The sequence below is a fragment of the Oryx dammah genome, unplaced genomic scaffold, assembly GCF_014754425.2.
Source record: "Oryx dammah isolate SB20612 unplaced genomic scaffold, SCBI_Odam_1.1 HiC_scaffold_8, whole genome shotgun sequence".
NCBI classification, from domain to species: domain Eukaryota; kingdom Metazoa; phylum Chordata; class Mammalia; order Artiodactyla; family Bovidae; genus Oryx; species Oryx dammah.
The window spans coordinates 37,454,318-37,481,245 of NW_024070192.1; the positions used below are offsets into that span (position 1 = coordinate 37,454,318).

Here is a 26,928-nt window from a genome sequence, read left to right on the forward strand (position 1 = left end):
TAACGGCTCCTTTGCGACAGAAGTCCTCGCTTGTCGGCGAGGAAGCCGGAAGCCGCAGCCGCCGCCGTCGTCCCTTCCCGGTCCCCGCCCGCCGGGTGCCGTCGGAGGTTGACAGGTCGTGGCGGGGAGGCGGCGGCGGCGGCAGCAGAGCTGGGCGCCTGAGACGGAGACCTCATGGGGAACGCTCCGAGTCACAGCAGTGAAGACGAGGCGGCGGCCGCCGGGGACGAGGGCTGGGGCCCGCACCAGGATTGGGCCGCGGACTCGGGCACGACCCCCGGCCAGGGCCCCGCGGCCCCGGCGCTGCCGCCCGCCGCGGCGCTGCTGGAGCCGGCCCGACTGCGAGAGGCGGCGGCTGCTCTGCGGCCCACGCCGCCCTGCGAGTCTCTGGTGTCCAGGCACCACGGCGCGCTGTTGCGCTGGCTGGAAGAGCGCCTGGGCCGCGGCGAAGAGTCCGTCACCCTGGAGCAGTTCGGGGAGCTGCTGGAGGCTCGTGGCGCCGGCTTCTCGGGCGAGCGGTTCGAGGAGGTCAGGACTGACTAGCGATTGTGGGGCGGGGGCAGGGCCGTCCGCACTGAGGGCATGAAGAGGTAGGCAGTGGCTTTGGAGAGGCTAGGCAGGAACCCGTAGGGTTGGCAGCTTCTGAGAATGGGAGCTTGAGTATGCCGGGACCCACAGTGGGAGCTTCCAGCCTGTTCACTCCGGGAGCCGACTGTCAATCTCTCTAACCTTTACTAGAGCTGTGGAAAGCTTCGGCTGGGCCGTTATGGCTCAGAAGTACTGGATAAGATGTCTTTGCATGTTGCTGTAGCACAGACCTTTGTGCTGTTGCCTGACGCTGCATCAGCTGCCCTCCAGGATGGCCTAAGGGGATTGTAGTACAGGGATCAAGGGAGTGGCCATAAAAACCATTCGGTTTTATTGGCCAGTGGGTTTTTGCAGAGGCACCTTCTGAGTCCAGTGTGGGGTCCTAACGAATGTGGGAGGAGAATAACATATATTGGAAAAATTCACATTCTGAAAGCCATTCCCATCTCGCAAACTAGCTTTTCCAAAACCCACATAGGTTTTTAGATCTTTGAAGGATCATATTTTAGTCTCATTTAAACCTCCCTAGAACCTACAACTAATGGGCAAATACCAGGTTTCCTGTGATTACTTGTGATTATATAGTTTGGGGCATAATCACCAATATCATCTTTGTTAAGTGATTAACAGCAAATTGATATGGCAACAAAGTATTTTCCTTGCAAAGGATCTTAGGGATTATCTGTACCAGACACTTCATTTTAGAATTAAGAAGCGAACTGATCCAGCATCACTCTGAGTCATTGATGAAACTGAGACTGTCCCTCAGATTTCTTGGTTTTTGTTTGTCTTATGTCACACTACAAGCTTCTTAAGGCCCTATTTCATTAAGTCCACAATGTTATAACAAAAAGGTACTTAATTTGTGAAAATGGGTAAACCATGTAGTATATTCAGTGTCCATGAAGGATGAGTACATAAACAGACAAGGTATTTTAATGCCATTAAAGACTGGTTTATACTTTAAAACCAGAGGCTTTTCAAATATTTTAAAAGTGTTTTCCTCTACATGCCCAGAGTTCAGACAATGTAGTTTGTGTGTGTCTTATATTTTCCTTTTAAGAATACCTGTAAGGCATCCGGCTTTTGAAAATGTCAGTCATGTTACTTAGTGAAAGGTCTCCTTTTTTTTCAACCTCCAGGAATTTGCTTTTTTTTTTTTTTTTGGCTGCATTGTTTGTGGGATCTTAGTTCCCTGACCAGGGATCAAACCCTGGGTCCTTCCCAGTGAAAGTACAGAGTCCTAACCACTGGACCACCAGGGAATTCCCAGTACTTTCCACTCTAGTCCTAGATGTATAGTGAGAAAGTGAAGCAGTCAGAAAGAGCTATGCAGATATCTTGAAGGATCCAAAGACATGGAGGGAAAGTGTTTACAATTGTGAGAGTGTCTGACAGGAATAGAGCTTCAAAAGTCCTGTAATGTAAGGCCAAGACGTCCCTGAGGTGTGGTCCAGAATTCACGCAAGGGATGACTTTATCTCTTCTTTCACTGAGCAAATGCTTGTTGGGCATATACTGAGTGCCAAGGTCTTGAATGACAGTGGACAAAGCAAGATACTTACTCTTAAAGAGTATCTACTGCTTAGGACTTCGCTGGTGGTCCAGTGGCTAAGACTTCACCTTCCGGTGCAGGGGAGTATGGTTCAATCCCTGATCAGGGAACTCAGATCCTACAGGACCTGGGGCCAAAAGGCCAAAACATAAGACAGAAGCTGGCTCAGTGGTAGAGAATCTGCCCATCAATGCAGGACATTCTGGTTGGATCCCTGGGTTGGGAATATCCCCTGGAGAAGGGAATGGCCACCCTCTCCAGTATTCTTGTTTGGGGTTGCAAAGAGTCAGACTGGACTTAGTGATTGAGCAGGTGTGCAAGATAGAAGTAATATTCTAACAAATCCAATGAAGACTTTAAAAAATGGTCTACATTAAAAAAAAAAAAAAAGAATAATACTGAAAGAGATGCAGATTAACCCAGCAATTTATAGGTGTGGTGAGTTATTCAAGGGAAAGCATAATGAAACAATAGGAGTATTTGACCTCATCCAGGGTGTCAAAGAAAACACACCTGAGAAAGTAACTTTCCAGCTCAGATGTGAAGACTGAAAGCAGACGAGGAGCAGAAGGTGTGAGCCCTGTTTCAGACAGAGGATGTCACGTGCACAAGCCACATGTCCACAGAACAGAGAATCGGGAAGACTGGTTTGATGTCTTTGGGCTACAAACTGCTTCAAGGGACAGAAAATCCAGTGCATCAGTGCTTTAAACAATAAAGAAGCTTTTAATGTAAAAGTCCAAGTAGGCAGTCCAGGATTGATACATGCAAGTTTCACAGTTGCCAGGGACTGGTTCTGTCCATCTGGTGCTGTCATCTTCCACAGTCACCTTCCACTTAGTGACCCACATGACTCCTTTGCTGCTGCTTTCCACAATCAGCTGGAAAGGGAAGGAGAGGGCCACAAACCCCTTTGACCAAACCCAGTCACATGGCCACACTTAATTGCAAGGGAGGTTGGGAAAGATCCCTTATTCCATGGCCATATATTCAGCTAAAAACCAGTAGTTAAATTACTGAGGGAAAGGAGAACAGATATTAGGTTACAGTTTTGCCATCTTTGACTCACATGGCTAGATCGCAGCAGCAGGAGAACAAGGCTAGGAAGCAGGCAGTGCCAAATTTTAGAGCAGGTTTTCGTCGGGGTATAGTATTTACTAGTGTAATGGTGAGAATTTCCATGTTGTATTTGTTGGTTCTTTCAGCTCCTGCTGCCATCCATGTCTGTACAGCTGTCTTGCCTTCACATTCCTGTGACCTTGCTTGCTTGAGGTGTTGTCCTAAAGAAATTCTTGAAGTTATACCAGGGACCAAAGTCTGAAACGTTATCATTTTATAGTTACAACACACCTCTTCTCTTGATGGGTGTAGTCCATGGGAAGAGAGTCTTTGATTTGCTCACAAGGAGCTGGATTTAATTGACTCCTATGCAGAAGAGGAATTGGAGTTAAAATTAAATTCTTATTTGACTCAGAGATTAGATATTGTGCTTTTACTATGATATGCTTCCAGTAGGTCATGTATATGCTCTAGAGCAGGAAAAATGCGCTGAGCACAGGATGATAGCAGATGGCTTGAAGTTAGCGATTTAGGATGAACAGGTCTTACTTGATTAATTTGCCATATTAGCTTTGGTGCCTACTTTGTGAAATTTGTAGGGTTGTAAAGTCTGAAGGAAGGACTTTTTTTTATTCATTTATTTCTTGTCTTAGCACAGTCCCTGCTCAGAGCCAGTGTTTGATTTGACAGTCCTAATTCTCCAGCTTCATATTTTATATTCAATCTGTTACCTTTTAATAGGAAGATAATCCTTTTCTTTCTTTTTTTCCGGCTGCACCATATGGCTTGTGGGATTTTAGTTCCCCAACCAGGGATCGAACCTGGGTCCTCAGCAGTGAGAGCTCAGATTCTCACTGGACTGGCAGAAAATTCCCAAGAAGATATTTATTGACATTGAGGAAGCAGTTAAATATAGTTTTAGTGAAAACTTAAAAAGATTCTTAGTCACTGCTGGAGTTTAGAGAAAATTTGGAGAAAAATACCATCTTGGCGTTATCATGTCATAGTATTGATTAATTTAGAATGGCTCTGAGCCCAAGAACTATGCAAATAGAGTCATGCAGATGTAATTCTGTGCCCTTTCAAGACAGAGTATGAGAGCCATATGTGTGTACCACGAAGACGAAGCGGGCTTACCCTCAGCTGAGAGCCTGTAAGCGTTCCTCACTGCCAAAGAGATCAGGTACATACTCTTCGGAATGAGGTGGAGGCTGCAGGCTGGCCTGTCTCCCTGTCTGACCTCACCTACTTCTGTCCCCATGGGACACTTGCCTTGTCTGGTGTGTGGACCTTTCTTCTGTGCATTCTCCAAGATTCCCCTCCTTGGCCCCATCACCTGATCAGGACAGTCGGGACCAAGCCTGTCCTGTGGCGTGATTCAGATGGCTTCTGTGTCATCGTATTTTCACTCCTTCCCTTGAGGCTCTTATTTCCTGTTCTGGACAGGTCTTTTGACACTTAGAGCACACTGTGTGGTCTTGCTCTGCGTGAGGCTCCGAGGCCCCCGCTACCTGCCTGTGCTCCTCCAGCACACAGGAAGTCTTCAGTGAGCGCTGGCCATTGATAGTGATGAGGCAGTGCAGAGAGGATGATCCTGGGTGAACTGGAGGTGGTTCTGGCTCTGTATGCTTTGCTGTGGGGGACATGATGGTATTGGCTTCTTGTGGAGAGCTTCATGATCCTCAAGAACTATGAAGGAAAGGTCACTGCTCTGTTTTGCCTTTCCCTGATTTCCAGACTACCACTTCATTGTGTACTGTCTTGCTTTAGGAACTTGAGTGGCTCCCCGTTTTTCTGAGGGCCATTTCCCCCAAATGCCTCTACCACTCCTGGGCTTCTGGCCTCCAGAGTGTCTGTTAGCTCAGGTCACAGTGGTTGACAGTGTGGGGTCCCAAATCATAACAGAATTCCCATCCAAGCTCCATCATTTACCAGTCCTAACCATGTGACTGAACAAAATCCCTTACCTCTCTTTCCCTGTCTAGTTAAAGTGACGGTACCAGCCTTAGGATTGTGGAATTTCGTATTAGCTCTTGCACTTGTTATGCTATTACTTCTATTATTGTAACGATCACACTCATCACATTGCTGCTGCTGGTTTGTGGATCTGTCTTCTCCTAGGCTGTGGGGATTTTGGAGAGCCAGGATTCCACCCTGACATCCCAGTATGCACAGAGCCAAGCACAGGTCAGGCATAAGTGGCTCCCTGTCAGCTGGTGTTAAATAGGTGCTAAGTAAATTGGCTCCTGTGAGACAAACTAGATGCTAAGTGGTAGATTTCAAAACCTCTGCATTTTTTTTAAGGACAATTTCCCAAGTGTTAGGAAATTACATATTTGTTCAGTGAAGCTGTTAGCAGCACTGTTCTGATGGTTTTTTTTTTTCCTCACCCAAACTGTCTTTATTTTTCATTTGTTTGAAAATTCTTTTGATCATATCCATTAACTATTGACGGATCAACAGAGTCTGTTAAGAATAGAAAAATGTCACTTATTCATATAGCCTTGCTCATATAGAATTTTTACCAGCCCTAAACAGCAAGAGTTGTGTGGGAAGTTGGGAACAGGCAGCACCTGAGATGCAGGTGGCACTTGAAGTGCAGAATTCTGGTGGGAGTAGGGCTTGAGCGCTGCCTGCGGTTTAGAGCGTGAGTCTCAGATTTAAGGCTGATGTTGAGTAAGCCTGGGCTCAAGGTGCCGAGAGCAAGGGTTAAAAGATGGAGGAAAGGGATGGATAAGAGAGAGGTTTTGAGTACTTGGTCTCAGACAGCAAGGAACCCCAGGGGTTATCTGGTCAAAGGAAGGAGAATGGGTTGTGGTGAAGAACATGAGCTCTGGAGCCTTGGAGTCAAATACTAGCTGTGTGACTTTGGGCAAGTTTTCTGACCTCTCTGTAAAATGTACAACTTTAAAATGAGGAGGTTAATAGTAATCTTGCTGTTATGTGGAATAAATGGTTTGTGCATTGCTTAAAATTTAGTGAGTGCTAAAATATTAATTCAGAGCTTCCCAAACCATCTGTCATTCCGCATTGAATGGGTTACCGTGTGCTAATCCCCTCAGACTTCGAATCATACAGTATTTCTGTTTCCTTACTGTGCTACACCATGAGGGAGCTGGGATGTAGCTGTTATTGGTGCTGTGTGTTCACGTCCTGGGCCTCAGAGCAGACAGAGGCTGTGCTTCTGCTCTGCCTCCCTCCACACCCGTTGGCTCTACGCTTCATATTAGGGTGTGCTTCAGATGTTTTAATGCTTATAATTTCCCTTTTATCACTATAAAAGCAACATATGTAGATTGGCATACTACCACTATTAATATCTTGATATGTACTCTTCAGATTATTATTGTTATTCAGTTGCTCAGTTGTGTCTGATTCTTTGCAACTCCATGGACTGCAGCACACCAGGCTCCTCTGTCCTTCACCATCTGCTAGAGTTTGCTCAAATTCATGTCCATAGAATCGGTGATGCTGTCTGACAATATCATCCTCTGTTGTCACCTTCTCCTTTGGCCTTCAATCTTTCCCAGCATCAAAGTCTTTTCCAATAAGTCGACTCTTCGCATCAGGTGGCCAAAGTATTGGAGCTGCAGCTTCAGTATCAGTCCTTCCAGCGAATATTCAGAGTTGATTTCCTTTAGGATTGACTGGTTTGATCTCCTTGCAGTCCAAGGGACTCTCTGCTGATAAATCTATGTATGTTTGGTACCAATGTGGAAAGTGCATATTTGCTTTTTGTTTAAACTAACATAAGGTCATTTTCTAATACTCTTCTGTAACTTAGTTTTTTCAGTTAGTGGTCTTCACTGTCCTGTTAATATCTGTTTCATTAACACCCAGTCCATATTCCAGTTTATCCAATTGTCCCAGAAATCCATCTGCCTCCCAGCTTCCAAAATTTTGTTGCTGTTGCAATATCTCCTGTTTGCTTTGTCCTTATACTTAAAATAAAATTCCCTCTATAATATTGTCTTAGTGGAGTTTCCGGAGGGAGCAGAAGTAAATGCATTTGTTCAGGGTGACGTCTTTGAACACTCTTGATGGCTTCTTGTCCAGCTTTTGCTAACTGAAGCTTTGAGGGATGAGTTGGGCATTCGTTCCGGAGCCTCCTAATCCATCTTTACACCCCACCAACAACAGATGCATCCGTCTTTATGATGAGCTTTTCCCTCTAGCTTCCATCTGATGACCTTAATTATAACTGCTCCTTCCCGTAATAGCCCATCAGATGTTTGAAACGGAGTCTGTTACTCCCAGGCATCTTTCCTCCTCACTGGAGGTTCCAGGCTTTTCTCACAGGGCAATTTCTAGTCTCGTCTTCATCACAGTCTGTTTCTTCTGATCTCTTCTATCTTTCTTACTTTGGGTGTGTGACTTCGAAAGTAAACTCAGCTTTCCTGATTGGGTCTAATCAGAGGAAAAACAGGATGAAGGACTTTCCTGGCAGTCTAATGGTTAAGACTCTCAATGCAGCAGGCACAGGTTCGATCCCTGACCTGGGAACTAAGATCCCACATGCTGCACAGCACAGCCAGAAAAAAAAAAAAAAAGAAGCTGAGGCTTATGGAGGCAAGGGAGTATGTTTTTGAAGTCACATGGCCAGTTAGTGACAGAGCAGGATTCAAGCCAAATCCCATGCTGTACCTGGTTCCCTGACATGAACAGTGTGAAATTAGATTATAGTTGAAGGTTAGTGTAAACAGAGCTGTAAAGTAGATAAACCAAGTTAGCCCTCGGGTCAAAAGAGAGTTTAAAATAGAAAGCCCTACTAAACCTGAGATGCTACCCTAAGCCAATGCTTTGTTTTTTGCACTTTGTAACCAGTGGAACATTTTTGCGGCGATTGCTTTCTTCTGAAATTATTTTGGGACAGGGGGCTTACTCTCTTGAAAGAGACAAGATGATGATGTTGGATGTTGTGCCTTACAGGTAGCAATACTTGTCCACACACGTTCTGCAGAACATCATGAGTTACTGTCCTGAACTTATTTGTTCTTTGAATGATATATATGAACTCTTCCCACAACAATAACAAAAATCACTGGTCTTAAAAAGTGTCAGTTATTCACAATTTGGAACCCATACCTGATTTTCTTGCATCTCTTGTCTTGTAGGCCTTTGCCCAGTTTGATGCTGAGGGTGATGGTACGGTTGATGCTGAGAACATGTTGGAGGCCCTCAAGAATTCCAGTGGAGCTAACCTTCAGGGAGAGCTGAGCCACATCATCAGACAGCTGCAAGCGTGCTCTCTTGTTCCAGGTGAGGCCCTCATCTGAGGGCTGACTGCTGAAGAATGAGCTTTGCTGTAATATGGGTTGTAATTAGACAAGCTTGTGGGCACCATGAAATAGTCATGATTTTCTGATAGCCTTCATTAAGCTCGTGCTCTGAATGTGTGTTGAGTGTAATCATTTCTTGTGTTCGCCACACAGCAGTGGCTGAGCTGTTCCCCCATCTCTGTGAACCTTTGTCATGAGGCCACCTTCCTTACTGGATCTCTCTGTTTCACTCTCTCAAGAAGCCTTCCCTGGCCCCATTTGTAGGCTTTCTTAGCATTGTGTATTTGTTGTTTTTTTTTTTCCCAACATCTAACTGTTCTAGTTAATTAATTATTACTCACTTGTTTGTAAATGTCTGTCTTCACTTTTATCCTATGAGCTTCATGAGGGCAGGGAACCTTCTCTTTTACTTCTGCTGAGTCGTTACATTTAGTCGTTTGGCCCTTGGTAGGCACCCAGTTTTTTTAATTTTTAGAAAGCCATTGCTCTGAAATTTGTGAGAATAAAAATAGCTTAAAATGAAACTGTACCTCTACATTGTCTCTATGAAAAAACTTTGTAGTTTCTGATGGTTTTATTTAGGGAGCTCAGAAACAGAATCAAAATAAAGTTACCTTTTCTCGTTTTTTTTTTCTAGTGAGAAAGCAATTGAGTTTGAAAGGAAAATATTAAACTTGGCATATCACCCTTTTGGTTCAGTTCATTTTATCCAGGAGCTTTTCTGCTTTGTGCACTTGGAGTCATAATATTTAGCACAGAGGATCTCAGGCAGCAGGGAGGCAAATAGACTCGTTGGATCCATAAATGTACCTCTGATTGACCTCTCTGGCTTCCTACTGAGGATGTACTGAGCTAGGGAAGGAGGGTTTCTGTATGTTAATGAAGAATGCCTACTTCTGCTCTTCAGATTGTCTTGAATTATGTAATTTTTATAGAGCATTATAGATAGCCTGTACATGTTAATTTTTCTACTGTTCTCATGGCAGTAAAAATTACACTTTGAATTACGCATAGCTAACTTTTAGCATTTTGTATTGCCCCCACCTCTGTATTAGCAACATATGGGTAGCATCAGGGGCTTTATTTGAACACCTTAAAGAGGTGTTTGGGGAGGAGAGGACAGGAGTGGCGACCAGGGAGTCCACCAGCGCTCAGTGCGTTGTTGCTTTGAGTGATCCTGAGGAGCAGTGGGGATTAGGCTAGAAAAACTAGGGGTCCAGATCCCTAATTGGGGGTCCAGACCTTTTCTAGCAGGGTTGTGACTTAGGACTTTCTACTGAAATATTTTGTCTTTTAACTTAAAAGAGTTTTTCTTTTTTAAAATCATAATCCTAGGCTGAAACTTGGTGAGCTGAGCTCACCTCTCTGGTGGAATCCCACTTTCCGGGTCCCTCTGTCTAACCTAGACTGACACTTACTCCTTTCGTATCTCTTTGTATGAGTGCTGAATGGTTAAAAAAGAGACAGCCCATTTACCAGATTCATTGCTTATTTCACCATGTGATAAAAGTTTTCCCATTACAAGCATCAGTCTGTTCGGAGCAGATCAGTGCAGTACCAGCAGCGTCATCACATGAAGTCTGGGTATTATCCTGGGTGTCCGTTAAGAAGAACTGTAAGAGGAGATATGCGGGATGGCATAAACTTCTGGGGCTTGGGAAATCAAACCAGGGCCTCCTGGTTTTGTGTAGAGGCCGAACCAGATGGGCCACTTTTAGGGCACAGTTTCTCCTCAGTCTCATGGTTAGCTTCAAAAATTACAGCAATTTCCTTCTGCTCTAATGCAGTCTTTTTGTTTCACACTTAAAAGCAGTCTCTCCTGCAGACTTCTGGAATCTTGCTCTAGGTGCCACTCACTTGGGTGTGCTCAGCTTGTGACAGTTCATCCAGTAATACAATGATAATATATGCTTTTGTTTTAATTAGGAAGTGAAAGAGAAACAAACAAACAAAGAAAACCCTCCCCAGATCTATAAGCATGTCTGAGCTCCAGGAAAAGCTGCTGTGTTTATTCTCTCTTCATTTAACTGTCTGGGTCATGTGCACCTCATTTGAAAGCATGTTATTGTAGCTGAACCTATAATAACAAGAGCAGGATTCCAGAAGTCTGCAGGAGAAACTGCTTTTAAGTGTGAAACAAAACCATTTTATTAGAGCAGAAGGAAACTGCTTTAATTTTTGAAGTTAAACATGAGACTGAGGAGAAATTGTGCCCTAGAACTGGCCCGTCTCATTCTGCCTCTTCCCTTGTGGCTCAGCTGGTAAAGAATCTGCCTGCAGTGAGGGAGACCTGGGTTCAATCCCTGGGTTGGGAAGATCCTCTGGAGAAGGGAAAGGCTACCCACTCCAGTATTCTGGCCTGGAGAATTCCATGGACCATACTGTCCCTGGGGTCGCAAAGAGTCGGACACAACTGAGCGACTTTCACTTCACTTCAGACATGGCCTGTTTTGTGTTTTTGAAAGGTTACTGAGGTTAACATCAGACGGAAAGCAGCCAGGGGAGCCGCTTAGGATATCCGGGGGGGTGTATGAATGGAGGTGTTGAGGCCAGAGTCTGGACAGTGACCAGAGGGAGGGCCAGATGGAGGAGACTTCAGAGGAGCCACCGTGCGAGAAAAGACTGGAATGGGGGAGGAAGCACTTGAAAGCAGTGCAGGGACTGTTTGCAGCCCCTCCCCTGGGTGTTGTCTTGGCGTGTCATCCGAGCCTCGTTTCCTCTGTCGTAAGAGGAGGACCCCAGAGCCTTTGGTGCCTTCTCCTCCCCACCCTACCCCCCACCACTTATTATGGGGACTGACTGCAGTGATGTCTGTGGAAGGACCTTGAAAACTATGAAATGCACTCAAGAATTGTGGTCAGGTTAATGGCTGTATTTTCATTATTGTTATTTTCTGTAGCTTAGTATAAAAGCAGTTACGCCATTACACTCTAACGTGATACACATTATTCCTAGCCTATATTCAATATGCAAAACTTCTTCAAAAATTTCTAGTTAGTATTTAAATTTATAAATTGAACTTATAAAAATTGGAAGCTTGGACTGAAAGAAATTATCATTATTCTAAGTCTTCCTAAAATTTCTGTGAAACTACAGTGAAATTAATTTTGAAATTGAGATCACCACTGGTTCATTTCTTAAAAACGTCTTTAGATTTTTAAATGATTAAAGCTGAAACTACCAGAGAGGATTCTTAACGTCTGCTTTTGATTCAGATAATTCCGCTAGGGCACCAAGCAGGGGATGTGGAACCTGTTGTCGTAGGTTCCCAAAAACATCAAGAATGAACTGTTTCTGCTTAGGTTTCATAGACATATTTTCAGAGTCCAAGGAGGGCCTGGATGTCCACGCGGCAATGATCCTGCGCTTCCTGCATCGCAACCGGCTCTCCAGCACCGTCATCCCCTACCCCATGCTGGACCACTGCAATAACGTGAGCACCATGAGGGCCTCTGTTCTGAAGGAGTCTCTGGATCAGCTGGTACAAAAAGAAAAGGGTATGTGCGCGGGGGTGGGGCTGTTCTTGAGGATGCCTGGTGACCATTTCTTCCAAGTGAGTGTTTATTGACAGGATGAACCAGCACTCCTCCCTGCTTTTATTTCTGAAAATACAGAGACCAGTTTGTAGCAGAAGAATGTGAACCATTCCCCCTTTCCCCTTTCCCTTTCCTTCCCCTCCCCCATGCTTTATTCTTAACCCAACTGCTTTCTCATGACCCAGTCTCTGCTCAAATGTGGCAGGCCTCTCCTCATTACTCTTGACTGATGCCCCCACTACCACCACTTCCCCCCTTTGGTCACAATCCCCTTGGCAGGTTTAAAAGTCTAAATGGCACTTATTACCTGAAGTTGTAGCATTATTATTTACTTGCATTTTTGTCTGTCTTATTCGCTTCGTTATCCTTGGGACCCAGAACTATGCTTGCCACACAGTAGGTATTCGGTGAATAGTTGTTGAATAAATGAGGGAAGCCACTACAGACTCACTGGTGACCACAGCAAAAGTTGATAATGTGAATTGGCAGGTCCGTGGAGCCTCACAGTCCAGAAATAGACCCAGTTGCATGTGGGAACATGGTACCAGATGTAGTTAGTTAGCATTACAAGTCAGGGTAGGAAGTGAATTAGCCTACAAATTGGGTTAGGGAACTAGTTAGACATTTGGAGAAAAAAATAAAACTAGATTCTTAACCCACTTAATCAAATAAATTTCAGATGGATTAAAAAGCTCAACCAAAAAGAAAGCTGTAGGAAAAAGGGCTAGAAGGAAGGAGTTCCACTTTATAAAAGCCCTGACATGGGAAAACCTCTCTAAGTACGACATGAAACTACAAAAGAAAAGATTAGTAAGTTAGACTGTATGTAAATTTAAAGTTCTGACAGCAAAAACATATGCTGCTGCTGCTGCTGCTGCTAAGTCGCTTCAGTCGTGTCCGACTCTGTGCGACCCCGTAGACAGCAGCCCACCAGGCTCCGCTGTCCCTGGGATTCTCCAGGCAAGAACACTGCAGTGGGTTGCCATTTCCTTCTCTAATAATGCATGAAAGTGAAAAGTGAAAGTGAAGTCACTGAGTCATGTCCAACTCTCAGTGACGCCATGGACTGCAGCCTACCAGGCTCCTCCCTCCATGGGTTTTTCCAGGCAAGAGTACTGGAGTGGGGTGCCATTGAGTCAAAAGACAAATAACATTTTACAGAACAAAGGTATATTTTGTAACATTGTGACAGTATTTTTTTTTTAAACTAACTCTGACCTCGAGCAGTTACTTAATTGCCTTAGTTTCCTCATCTCTAAAATGAATTAATACATAGAAAATGTGTAGAAAAATGCCTGGTTCACAGTAAACAGTCAGTAAATATTACTTATTATGTTTGTGTATGTATACATTACATATTATATATAAAATGTATAAATTGATAAGACTTGTGACCCAGTAACAAGTAGATGAGGATAGACAAAGCCATACTCAGAAACACAAGCGGCTTACAAACAAGTGGCTTAAAAAGTCTCACTCATAATTAAAGAAATGTAAGTTAAAACCCCAGTCCATTCTAAAAGAGATCAGTCCTGGGTGTTCTTTGGAAGGACTGATGGTAAAGCTGAAACGCCAATACTTTGGCCACCTCATGTGAAGAGTTGACTCATTGGAAAAGACTGTGATGCTGGGAGGGATTGGGGGCAGGAGGAGAAGGGGACGACAGCGGATGAGATGGCTGGATGGCATCATCGACTCTATGGACATGGGTTTGGGTGAACTCCAGGAGTTGGTGATGGACAGGGAGGCCTGGTGTGCTGCAATTCATGGGGTCCCGAAGAGTCGGACACAATTGAGTGAGTGAACTGAACTGAACTGAAGTTAAAACTATAAGTCACCATTTTCATCTCTTGGTTAGTTTTGCAAATATATCAGTGATTTATGCTGTACTACCACCAACCCATGGAGCAGTCCTTGGCCAATTTCTGCTTTATACATGTTGTCCAATTTAGAAGGACATTTTTACAGGGCATTTATTTTTCTAGGGCCAAAGTGCCAGGAATATTTCTGTTAGATATTTTAAATGACCTTTTTAAAAAATGCTTTGTGAAGAAAATGCCATGATAAAATCTGGTTTTTCTCACAGAGAGCCCTGGAGATCTAACTAGAAGCCCAGAGATGGACAAACTCAAGTCTGTCGCAAAGTGCTACGCTTATATAGAAACATCCTCCAACCCTGCAGACATTGACAAGATGACAAATGGAGAAACCTCATCCTACTGGCAGTCAGATGGCAGTGCCCGCTCACACTGGATTCGGTGGGTGCCATAATACCTGATTCTTGGGTGAAGGTCCAAGTAAATCACCTGCTTTCTTTCTCTTACCCTGTCACTGTGTTAAAAAAATCATTAAAAAAAATTTTTGGACTAGTTTTTAACTTAACTGCCTAGTTCTTTTCTTCTTGTGATTATCTGTGAAGATGGTATAAGAATCAAGTTAAAAGAATCATGAAACTATATAACCATGTTTGTATATTCATAAATACGGGTAATTTCTTTACTAGTATTTTAAGGGAGAAAATTAACGTTTGACTAGTATTTATGATACTGACTTCAGATCTTTTTCACTAGTGTTTCAGGAAGGTTAGTGTCACAAGGACCAGGGGATACTTATGTCTGATGTGATTTTAAGATCATTTCTGCACATTTAGTGTATGCAACCAAGTTGGCCAGTTGGGTAGAGAGAGAGGGAATGGGTGGTCAAGAATCCTGAAGTGAAGCTGATGACAACCAACCGTGATGTTTCTATATGTTCTGAAGCGGCTGTCTAAAATACCACCTGTCCCGTCAGATAATGGGCTGATTTCAGTTGGTGGAAATAGAAATAATTACTGTTTTCTCATAAAGGATAAATAAGCTCTTTAGCCATCTATACATGAGCAAAGCTGCTCAGTTCTTTGGATACAGTTAGAACTTGCTTCATACTCGGTAAAGGCATTTTATTAGGATGTTCATATTATACTTTCCTGCCTGTACTGGTTTCTTAAAAGGAAATAGAGGGTGTCCCTGGTGGCTCAATGGTAAGGAATCTGCCTGCCAATGCAGGAGACATGGGTTCAATGCCTGATCTGGGAAGATCCCACATGCCTCAGAGTAACTGAGCCTGTGCGCCACAACTATTGAGCCTGTGCTCCAGAGCCTGGGAGCCAAGACTGCTGAGCCCACATGGCACAACTCCTGAGGCCTGCACCCCTAAAGCCTGAACTCCACAGCAAGAGAAGCTGCCTCAGTGAGAAGTCCACGTACACCTCAACTAGAGAGGAGTCCCCACTTGCCACGACTAGAGAAAAGCCCGGGCAGCATCAAAGGCCCAGCACAGCCAACAATAAATACTCACATAAATAAAGTACAAGCATTAGAAAAAAGAACTAGAAGATTGATCTTGAACTGAAAGGAATTTTAGAAACTTGGGAAGGTCATAAGAACTTTGAAACTAGTAGCCAGCTTTTCAAGTTAGTTGCGTTTAGGGGAGTTAGTCTTTGAGTAATATATCACCTACAGGATCTTGGAGGAGAGACTTGTGGGCCCTGCCAGTTCTCAGCCTGTATAAATATTTGTCGTTTCTACTCTCTCTTCGTGTTTTCCAGTTTAAAAATGAAGCCAGACGTCGTACTCAGGCACCTGTCCATTGCCGTGGCGGCCACTGACCAGAGCTACATGCCGCAGCAGGTGACCGTAGCTGTGGGGAGGACGGCCGGCGATCTTCAGGAAGTCCGCGACGTGCACATTCCCAGCAATGTCACTGGCTATGTGACACTGCTGGAAAATGCCAACATCAGCCAGCTCTGTGAGTCAACGAGGAGGCATCTTGCCCTTCTAACTAAGAGGACTGGAGGGGAGGAAGGAAGGTCCTGTTTTTTGGCAGGAAGATCTCTGAAGTAGAAAGGCTGTTTGTTTTTTTTTGGAGATCTGATTTGCTTCTCATCATGTACATCAAAGTGGTCATTATTTCACCTATTCAGTGTTTTGAAAAGTTATAAAAAAGCAGTAAAATCTTTTTAAATTAAAAAATTTTTTTTCTTATTAGAAAGTTAGAAATATCGACACAAACAAAAATTATTCAAAATCCCACTACTCAGGGATTGTAACTGTGAATTCATTGGTATGGATCATCCTTCCAGACCTTTTCTTATATTTGTGTATGTATATAAATACACACACACATATATATATATATTTTTTTTCTTTAAGAAAACTTAAAAATAGGTTTCCATATATATATCTTTACATATCTTTTTACAAAAGTGGTGATATTTCATTCATGCTCTTTTGTAACTCTTTAACGTGTTGTCTTACTGTACATCCGTGCACACCTTTACTTAGTGTTGTTAAGATTGTGCCTTAATCTTAAGAAGCTTTCACTTCTTACATTTCAGTTGTTTCCATTTTTATACTATTATAACCTTGCTTCACACAGAGCATTTTGGAAATAATCACAATTCTGTGATTTCTTTCCAGGCTTATTTCATTCAGGGAGTCGGAATGCTTCATGTTTTGTCTCATTTCTCCTAATGCTTTCCTGGGCCAAAAGAAGTATTCTTACTTTGCTCAGAGGAACTGAGGCCTAGGGAGGTAGAGTCTTTGTGTCTCACCCCTAGGCAAAGAAGTAGTTAAGCTTGTGGAATAGCAGCTTCCTGTCTTTCACTGTGGTGGTCTTTTCTCTAAGTTATGTCCTTTTTAACTTCCCACTTCCTCCTCTCCAACCCAAATAAGAAATTCTGACAGCTCTTAAGAGTGAGTCATGCCTATGTCATCTATTTGGACTTGATTATTAAAAAGAAATCCTTACAACGGCTATGAGCCAGCTGCTGTCTTATAACTAAATCTAAATTTTGAAACTCTAGGAAAAATTCTAAATGTTTTCTTACCATGTGTTTAATCAGGATTTTAAAAATACAGTTTGTGTTGATTTTCAAGAGTCATAAATTCCTATGAAGCATTGTGATGTAAAGATTTAAGCCACCCTTAATTTTGCACGTGATACTTTTGACTCCTTAGATTGGTCACTGCTCTTTTGACGAATTGATTGTATACTTGCTCCATTGCACACACCGTTTATTTCTGCCATCAAAGTATATCTTTAGCATTTTCTTTTTGAAATGTGAATTACTGTTTTGCTTTTAGTTGGAAGCCTAGCATTTGCTGAACTGAAGAAGTTAATCCAATACTGAATTTGTTGTTTGCGCTTGACAGATGTCCAGATTAACATAAAGCGTTGTCTTAGTGATGGATGTGACACTAGAATTCACGGTCTGAGGGCTGTTGGCTTTCAGAGAGTCAAGAAGTCTGGGGTCTCAGTCTCAGATGCTTCTGCAATATGGTATTGGTCTCTCCTGACATCTCTGGTGACGGCTTCCATGGAGACAAATCCTGCCTTTGTCCAGACAGTGCTGCGCAACACTCAGTAAGTCGCTGTGCTTTCCGGGCCTGCCACGGTGTGCTCTCTTTCCAGCCCTGGAGGACAAGTCATTGAGCGCCCTCTGACCCTCGAGACTCAGTCAGCAGCAGTCCTCGGGTGCCCTGTTGTTTCCTGGTTGTGCCTTCAGCTTCGGTCTTGAGGGAGGGTGGGGCTGGGCCACATACGCCATTCCTAGCCCTTACCCACTGGGGAACAGCTGCTTGCATTTACATAGTAATTTACATGGGATAAAACACCTTCAGATGCTATATATTTTTTACCCACTTACATTGTAATATGTATGTGTAAAAATTATCGCTATTTTATAGTCAAGTGTACTATGACCTTTCCTGGGGTACATGACCAAGCAGTGGTGGATCAGCTGGAGGTCTTTGGACCTCAGCCCTAGGTTGAAGGCTCTTTTCACAAAAGAGTCAAATCTTTTCAAGGACACCAAACTAGTCTATTTTTTAACATAAAGCACCTTTGGAAATTTTCTTTTAAAAAACTGTTAGGGTGGACTTGCCTGTCTGTCCAGTGGTTAAGACTTGGTGCTTGCATTTCAGACGGTGCAAGTTCGTATTTTGTGAGGAGGTACTTGGAGACTCTGTAAACGTCACATTCCTCATTATACTTTACTTGATGTGACTCATGATTCCTATTTCACTCCTGGCATTGTTATCCATCACAGCATTGCTTCTCAGATTGGCCCAGATTTGGCTGATAGGAACTCAGACAGTCTGGTTCGTGTGTCCTTTGACATGTCCTCATCTTGGAACTCTTCCTTACAACAGAATATTCCAGGCTTACCTTGAATGTTCCTCCCATAGTCCTAGAATTAGCCTTTTTTCTCAAGAGTTGTCAAGATCGCTCTTAGTGGAGAGTTGTGTTTAGGAACTGAACAAACTAAACCAGTTGCTGTCGGAATGTTGCTTCTCTCAGTGGACACAGCTGGGAAATATATGTCTGTTGTGTATGAGTAACAGACACATGTGTGTACATAGACCCATTGCCTCCTGCATTTGTTTCTCTGTCTGTAACACTGAAAACTCTTGAGTTTACACTGACACTTCTAAGCCAGTACTACCACGTTCGTTCTGATTGTCTCTCTTTCTGTGTTGGTAGCTCCCTGCTATGACTGTGAGAAACTTGGCTCCCATAAACCCTAGTATGTTTACTTATTTAGAGTCCCACTCCATGTAACCAGCCTCCCAGCTCCCCGGCCCTTGCCTGAACTCCCTCCTTACCTTCTCAGGGCTGGCATTCATGCCAGGCTGTCTCTTTGCTCAGTACGCTGCCCCACTGCCTCACTGGACCACCATGTGCCCCACCCAGGCATGCAAGAGTGCCTGCCTTGCACAGCCCTACTCTGTGGACTAAATTTTCAGGAAGGAGAAGAGGATGAGTTTCCTACCTTGTTTTTGTGGAGTTATGCCAAGTTGTCGAAGGTCGGATATATTTAAAGTTTATATGCCTGATACTGTCTTCACAACAGGTTAGGTGGATTCTCGCTGGATGCCTTCTTTATCTACAGACAGCATTCAGAATGCCGTTCTCAAGTCTAAAATTTTAAAAATATGTGTTTCTGAGTTAAACAACTCAACTTCCAAAATTTCAACTGAAGTGACAAACTGAATACCAGAGTTGTGTGTATTCTTAAAGAAAACACTTAAAGAAACTCTTTAAGAGATTCTTAAACTCTTTAACTCTTCAAGAAATTCTTAAAGGAACTCAAAAAAAAAAAAAGAAATTCCATTAAACGGTTTAGCACTGGGACCCCTGTAGGAAAAAGGCTGATTTATATTATGTACCAGGTTCTCTGTAGGAGCACTGTTTCTTAGTAAGAGTTTAATCCAAACAAGCTTCCAACAATGTATTTTTATTTGGTCTAAAATTACATTAATACATTTATCGTTGGCCCGGGTTTGTTCTGATTGTGCATTGTACACTCCTAGGAAGGCACTGCAGCACATGCCTCCGCTGTCCCTCTCGCCAGGATCTACAGATTTCTCCACTTTCCTCTCTCCCAACGTTCTGGAAGAAGTGGACAGCTTCCTCATAAGGATTACTAGGTAAGAACTCAAGGTTGATAAGTGGGGTAGGGGGAGATGGGGGCTGGTGTTGGTGGCAGAGAGAGGGCATATGTGCTTGTCAAGTCTTTTTTTTTTTTTCAGTATTTCATTTTTCAGTAACTGAAGAGAAAGTGAAATAACGGTGCCCTGCATTAACTAGCAATGTCCCCTGACCTCAGGAATTGGGGGTAGGGGCAGACTAGTCCTCAGATTCAGCCAGGGCAGAGGTGTCACAGTCCAGAACTCAAAGCCTCTCCATTCCTTCACATCCCCAGCCCAGCACCTGCTTGCCTCCATGGGCAGGCCTAACAAGCCTGATTGTCCATAGACCTGGGAAAGGACACCCTGGTAGCTGATAGAGGAGTCAGTTAGTGTGGGGACACTCAGCTCTGTCATAGCGAGCCCTGAGGACGTTACTGTATTAGAGTACAAACCAGGCCCTGAGACATCTAGACAGTTTTGAAAGTTTCAGGGTAATGTGTTTAAGAAACTAGATAAGCGTGACATGGAGTAGATCTAAAATACGTTACCAGTGCTTGAAGGAAAAAGCCCTTAGCTGTCTGAGCAAGCCAGGTCATTACTCAAGACTTCTTGATAGCAGGTGCTTATTGCAACAGCTTATTTATTTTTGGTTTATAAAGTTGGACTTCTTGAAATTGATAGCATTATTTTATATTTACAGATTAAGGTTACAGAGGTGAGGGTTTTATTTCCTATTCCTCCAGACTGATTTAGTTTTTCTTTAGGATATCTTTAGGATTTTGAAAAAGTGTTTCTGATAAATGGATGAAGCGTATGGCAGGTTGACTTTGCTTTTGGTGATCAGTTACACGAAGTTTGAACTACCTGAGCTCTCTCACGTTTTAAGAAGTGAAATGTTTTCTGCTCTTTGTAGCTGCCGTTCTACACCAGAGGTGGAGCTGACTCTTCTGGCCTTTGCACTAGCGAGAGGAAGCGTTGCCAAAGTGCTGAGCTCTCTGGGTGCTGTCGCTGATCACCTGGACACACACTATGATGCCTCATCCCTCATCTCATCCATGGCATTGGTCAGGCAGAACCTGCTCCTTAAATACGGTAAGTGACCTCGGCAAGGTGCACAAAGATGCATAAAACCATCACCAACTGGGGGACCTTCTGGCATCTTCTTACCTTGTTGAATAGTAGTTTGTGGGCTGGGTCATTGTACTTATACTGTGGTTTCTGGAGGAACATGTCTTCTTTGACTAGGGTTGATGGGAAGGAGGGAGATGTTGGTTCATTTATGGATGCATTAGCAGAAAAGAAACTTGAGTGTCCACTGCACTGCACTCCCAGGGTTTACTGACCTAATGACTGAGGCTTGGTGGCCATTTGAAAGCCAGACCTGGCGCAAAGACCCTTGTCTTGGAATGCATCCCTCTGCATCCTGGTGATAGCTGATAGCTGGTTGGAATGACATATCTGGGCAGACATACATGCCAGCCACCACTTTCCCTCCTGGGCCCAATGGCAATCCATCTTAGTACTTTTCCACTGATCCAGGTTGGAGCTTCTTTCTTAATCCTTCTCAACACAGGAGTCTGTACAGCTACTCCCAGATGACTGCACTTGACACGTGCCATCCTAGCCTCTAGGGCTAAAGCTTCTGTCCGCAGCGTACAGCGTTGAATCCCATCCCATCAGAGCACTGTGCTCATTCCTTGTGGTATTTGTTGTTGTTCAGTTGCTCGGTTGTGTACGACTCTTTGCAACCCCACACACTGTAGCCCTCCAGGCTCCTCTGTCCGTGGGATTTCCCAGGCAAGAATACTGGAGTGGGTTCCCACTTCCTTCTCCAGAGATGATATTTGTACCTTTGCCTTAATATTTCCCAGTAGTTAACTTTTAATTTTTTAAGTCAGGCAATAGATATCATGTAAATCCAGTTACCCCCTCCCCAGTTTTGGGAAGATGATCTTTTTGGAGAGGTTGCGACCTATGGCCAGATGGGAGGGATCTATCTGGAAAATATTCTCCAGAAAAGTTTTCGATTCAGTTCAGCTTTCATTTGGGCAGAGAGCCCAAACAGGGGAGGAATGCCTAGTGGGGGCTCTTCATTATTAGTAATGTTCTAGTTCCGGTTTGGTTTATAGGTTAATAGGGTTATAGAGTTTTCATTACATTACTAAAACAAAAGAAAATGTTTTTAGATCATTATAGTAAAAGTTGATCTATATCATTTTGAAAACTTCCAAAATTTGCCTGGAGATAATTTTAAGAAATAAGACATCAAACCCCAAGACATTAGTTATGTATGTTTTATTTTATTGATATATTTTAAATGTATTTTTAGTTGGAGGGTAATTGCTTTACATTGTTGTGTGGCTTTCTGCCATATGACAACATGAATCAGTCATAAGTGAGCATACATCCCCTCCCTCTTGAGCCTGCCCACCCCGCCCCTACTGTCCCGCCCCCAGGCTGTCACGGGGTGCCCGGCTGGGCCCCGTGCTGTGCAGCACCTTCTGCTGGCTGTCTCACAGGGCAGTGTGTATCTGTCAGGGCTACTTTCCCAATTCGTCCCACCCTCTCCTTCCCCCGCTGTGTCCGCAAGACTGTTCTCTGTGTCTGAGTCTCTATTTCTACCCTGCAGATAGGTTCATCAATATTATTTTTCTAGATTCCATAAATATGCATTAATATATGATATTTGTTTTTTCATTATTTATATATTTAAATGCAGTTACAATAAGCTTAATTATTGACTCCCCAAACAGTGTCTTAGGAATTCCTTTCTCCTCCTGCTCAACACACAACTGTATTAAGTCTTTGTTATTAGTCTATGTCTTATATGCCTTGTTTCTGACTGGTCGTTATTCTAGAGTGATTCTTTTGGAATGACTTATTCTTTGTTTCTTTCAGGAGAGCAGAAAAGGATGGTATCACCTTTTATCTGATATTACTTCCTATGTTAGCTTTTAAATGGGTCAATTTTTAGTTAGCAATCTGGGTGGCCACAGGCTCTCTGTTTCCACTGATGAGCATTCTAGTTTTCATTTTTTCATAGTGCTAGCTTCAGGCTCTCTCGCTTTCTCTCTTTCCTTTGATCAGGGAAACCTCTCCAATTGACTCTTCAGGCCTGTGATGTCAAGGGAAAAGAAGAGAAGTCAGGACCTGAAAACCTCCTTGCTGAGCCATGGACGAGGGACGGTGAGTGGTGGACCTGCGGGGTTTTAGTGAGTGGAAACGGCCACTAGAGGCCCTGTGGAACCGCACTGGTCTTTGAAACTTTCAGGATCTGCAGTCTTTACTGCTGGTGTGCTTCAGTTGGCATCAGTGGTTCCTGAACCATTTGTGTGATTTCTTTACTACAATGTTGCCATCTGCTAGGTGTCAGTCACCTGTAACAACTTAAAAGTACTTGAATGTTCACATTATACTTTAGGGAGGGGACCACTAGGATGTTATACAGGCAGGTCAAAGGAGAACTCATTAAGAACTCATGGAGACCAATAAGAATGCTAACATGAATCTACAGATAGCTGCAAAATGGGTCAGTCTTCATAAGGAGTAATCAGCTGTGTTCCTTTAGACACAATTTTTATTTCTGTGGACAAGAATCATGTGCATTACTGTCATATTGTACAATTTATAGAATTATCAAGTAGCTCAGAGACAATGAAAGGTGGAGAGAACTCTAAAGAGTGGGTTAAATAAACACTTTGGAGAGGCTTCCCAGGTGGCTCAGTGGTAAAGGGTCTGCCTGCCAACGCAGGATATGTGTGGGTTCAGTCTCTGGGTCGGGAAGATCCCCTGGAGGAGGAAATGGCAATCCATTCCAGTATTCTTGCCAGGAGAATCCCATACACAGAGGAGTCTGGTGGGCTACAGTCTATGGGATCGTAAAGAGTCACATGACTGAGGACACATGCCAACGCACACATTCTTCCCTTGCCCATTTTGAAGACTTGGTCTTTCCCGACAGCATCCGAGAAGCTGATTCCTCTCGGCCTTTCAGTCTGCGTGCCTCTGACAGCCCAGCCAAACGTCAGTTGTGGCTTCAGGAAGGGTTCAGAAAGATGCTTAACTGTCTAGTCTTTTGTCTCTTTGAATTAAAGTCACAATCTTTATCAACTTTTAATTTCTTTATTGTTGCCTCAGAGCAGGGTTGCCTGTATAGTTGAAAAGATTGTGCTCTGACGAAGTTATACCTGGTCCATTATCTGTTACCTGGTGGTTGATCAGCGGGGTTGCATCTGCCCTGAGAGGAATTCTTTTTCTAATTTTTATGAGAGGACCAGATGGGCTAGATGCCTCTGCCTCAAAGGATATGCCTTGGTTTTGTTGGTCTTAGTTCTCAGGGTTATTACAGATGTATCAGTCATTCTAATGTTAATTTTTCTTTTTTGTAGGTTTTCTTACAGAGACTGGAAAAACCAGAGCAAGTACTATTTTTTCTACAGGAACTGAATCTGCCTTCCAAGTTACTCAGATCAGAATTATGGTAATTCTTCTGCTGCCTTCTTTCAGAAATGTTACTACTAGTTTTAAAAATAGGGTTGCATTGCAGAAGTCCATGTCACTGGCTTTTCACTGATTTTAGTGATTTTTCTGTGTCAGGCCTGTAGCAGACACAGGGGCACAAGGATGAATAGATTTTAAGTCTGTGAATGGTGTGAGTGTAAGGATCTAAAACAGTGAGGAATCCTTTCTTGGGAAGCAACTTTCTTACTTTTCCAGGATTTAATGTATTTGAAATCTCTCTTTGTTGGTTTCATTTTTGCTTTAAGCTCTTTGAATTTGACCACATTATATGGCAACAGAATGGCCACAAAATTCTGGCCCCTTCAATGTTCTTTATTTAGATCTCTGTTTCCAGGTTCGACGTGGTGGTATTGGTGCCCAGTGTGGCTTGGTGTTTGCTTACAATTCATCTTCTGATAAATTTCACGCGGAAGAACACTTCAAAAGATTTGAAAAATATGACAAATGGAAGCTTCAGGAGTTCAGGCAATTTGTAAAAAGCAGGTAAGGGACAGAATAAACATCTTTCTAGTTAATAAGATAATACACATTCTCTTACTGGTGACATATTTTCTTTATAGAAGAGTTGCTACTAACCTATTTTTAGTAGCCAGGAACACCCATTGCTTTCTGGCAGCATGTGTGAAGACATGCATTTTAGTTTGTTCATAGACTTTTACTCGGTCCGTTTCATGACCAGGTATATAGATCTTCAAAATGGCTGGGTAATGATATCCATGTGAGTTGTGGGCAGCCTGAGGTCTTTAGTCTTATCTAGCCCCTGGGAAGTGTACCCCAGCCCCAACTTCCTTCCTCCTGTTTTTGTGCTTTTATTGAAAATAATTATTAAGTACCTATAATGTGCTCGCCCTGCTGCTAGGCACCAAAGATGCCTTGCACTCATGAGCAAGTTGGCACAGTCTCTGCTCTACAGAGCCTGCTCAGAAGACAGATGATAAAGCCTGCAGAGTCACTGTGCTGTCCAGGCAAGGTGGGTAGGAGGCATCATGTGTTCTAGGAGCACAGGCAGAGCACCTGACCTGATCAGGGAAGGCTTCCTGGAGGAAGTGTTGAATATGGAGGAGTTAAAGTTAATTAACCCCTTGAAGTAGTGGAAGAAGACTGTCCTGAGCAAAGAGCAGAACAGAGTTGAGAACTCAGAGGTGGAGTCTGGCCTACTCAAGGGACTGGCTAGCCACACAGTGTTGAGGTGTGCGGTGAGGCAGAGAATGGGGTGAGGTGACACTGGAGAGAGGAAAGAGTCAGGTCATTAAAGGTCTTTTGTCTCTGTTTCAGAGTTGAGACTTTATCCTGAAAGCAGCGGGGGCAGGGGAAGGGAGTCGGTGGGGATTGTGCTATCCAGAAGTTTCAGGAAGAACGAGGAGATCGCATGTGTGGTTTGGAAGTACTACTCTGGAGCCTGCTGTGTGAGGCAGGACTGGAGGAGAGTGAACAGGGGGCAGGGTGCAATGGGTGAAGCTGTTGCTGTCACCTTGGGGGCCAGAGTATGGGTGACATCACCCAGAGCTGCGACAAGAGCAATGGAGAGGTGTGGACCGACTGCAGACATGCTGGAAGGTAGAGCCACCAGGACTCTGTGTGTGCATGTTAGTCACTCAGTTGTGTCCGACTCTTTGTGACCCCATGGACTGTAGCCGGCCAGGGAAACAGCAGGACCTGGTGAGTGACTAAATGTAGAGCAGGAGAGGGGAGAAAGCACAGGTGTCAACGAGTCCTGGGTTTTGCCTTGGCAGGGGGGACATTGGTAGTGCCCTTTTCTGAGATAGAACATACTTCAGGGAGTACAGGTTTGTGAGAAGATGATGAGCTCAGTTTTGGCCCTGTTGGCTTTGAGGCTGTAGGATACCTCTGAGATGTCCCACAGCTAGTTGGATAAGCAGGTCAGGAGCCTGGAAGAGACTTTGTCTTGAGGGCATAGAGAGCAGAAACATTTCAGCAATGGTTTAAAATGAATTCGAAGAGATCATTCTGGAGGAGTGTGTGTCCTGGGAAGAGCACAGAGAGGTCAACATGCTGAGAGGCACCAGTATTTCAGGGGCAACAGAGAAAGGGAGGCTGATAAAAGTGGCCAGAGAAGCAGCAGGAAAGCCAACGGAAAGTTGTGGTTAGAGAGGCAGGGAGTGGGCAGCCCTGTTGGATGTTACCCAGGAATTAGTAAGATAAGTCTAGATGCAGTAAGCTAAGTCTGTTGGACTTAGCTGCAGAGGGCATCGGTGACCTCCTGGGCTGTGTTACCTCCCTTAGCACTAGTAGCAAACTTACAGAGCTGAGCCTGAGATTTGCTCTTTTTGCTCCTGTATTTCATAGGTAATGGGGTGCTGGAGATTTTCCTATCACCCAGTATTTACTTGCCTGGAGAATTCCGTGGACAGAGGAGCCTGGTAGGCTAAAGTCCATGGGGTCGTAAAGAGTCAGACACGACTGAGTGACTAACACAAAGTACTCTACTCCTGGGCTTTCATGGACTTATGAACCACTGAGAATTGTGTCAAATGTGGGTTCTGATTCGATGGTTCTGCGTGGGGCCTGAGACCTTCATTTCTAACAAGCTCCCAGGCGACTTGACCATAGATCACACATGAAATAGCAAGGTTCTAGACAAACTTCCTCTCTCCTCTGGGCTTCCTATGGTGGTATCTCTGACAAATGCTTATTCAGCCTCCCTGGAATGTCCTTAGTGATGGAGCACTCACTGCTTGTCAGTGATGAGGACTCGTTCGATTGAAATCTTGTAGCTGTAATCTCAACTCAGTGGTCCTAATTCCAGCCCTCTAAATGAAGCATCTCTCTCCCATCATGCATACATGCTTTTTTAAAAATGCTTTTCTTTTAAAATAATGATCAGAGATTACACTGTTTTTAAGTAGCTGTGTCCCACTCCTGGCACATATTAATATAGGTCTTTTTCCCTAAACCTGCTGTTAAACAAGATCTTCCAC

General features: G+C 43.8%; 1 protein-coding gene and 1 non-coding gene across 2 annotated transcripts in view; one reads left to right on the forward strand and one right to left on the reverse strand.

Annotated features, from left to right (window-relative positions):
- Positions 1–74: 74 nt before the first annotated feature.
- The window catches only part of ZZEF1 (zinc finger ZZ-type and EF-hand domain containing 1), a 94,877-nt gene continuing 68,023 nt past the window's right edge, over positions 75–26,928 (forward strand). Inside the window, exons 1-11 of the mRNA XM_040243714.1 lie at positions 75–528; positions 8,317–8,461; positions 11,784–11,978; positions 14,104–14,275; positions 15,604–15,803; positions 17,210–17,420; positions 19,370–19,486; positions 20,382–20,560; positions 22,556–22,654; positions 23,857–23,948; positions 24,324–24,472. Of these exons, the coding sequence (XP_040099648.1) occupies positions 175–528; positions 8,317–8,461; positions 11,784–11,978; positions 14,104–14,275; positions 15,604–15,803; positions 17,210–17,420; positions 19,370–19,486; positions 20,382–20,560; positions 22,556–22,654; positions 23,857–23,948; positions 24,324–24,472 (1,913 nt within the window). The 5' untranslated portion in view covers positions 75–174. The remainder of the gene's footprint in view (positions 529–8,316; positions 8,462–11,783; positions 11,979–14,103; positions 14,276–15,603; positions 15,804–17,209; positions 17,421–19,369; positions 19,487–20,381; positions 20,561–22,555; positions 22,655–23,856; positions 23,949–24,323; positions 24,473–26,928) is intronic.
- TRNAE-UUC lies at positions 1,780–1,853 on the reverse strand. The gene has a single exon. It is a non-coding gene; the product is annotated as a tRNA-Glu (tRNA).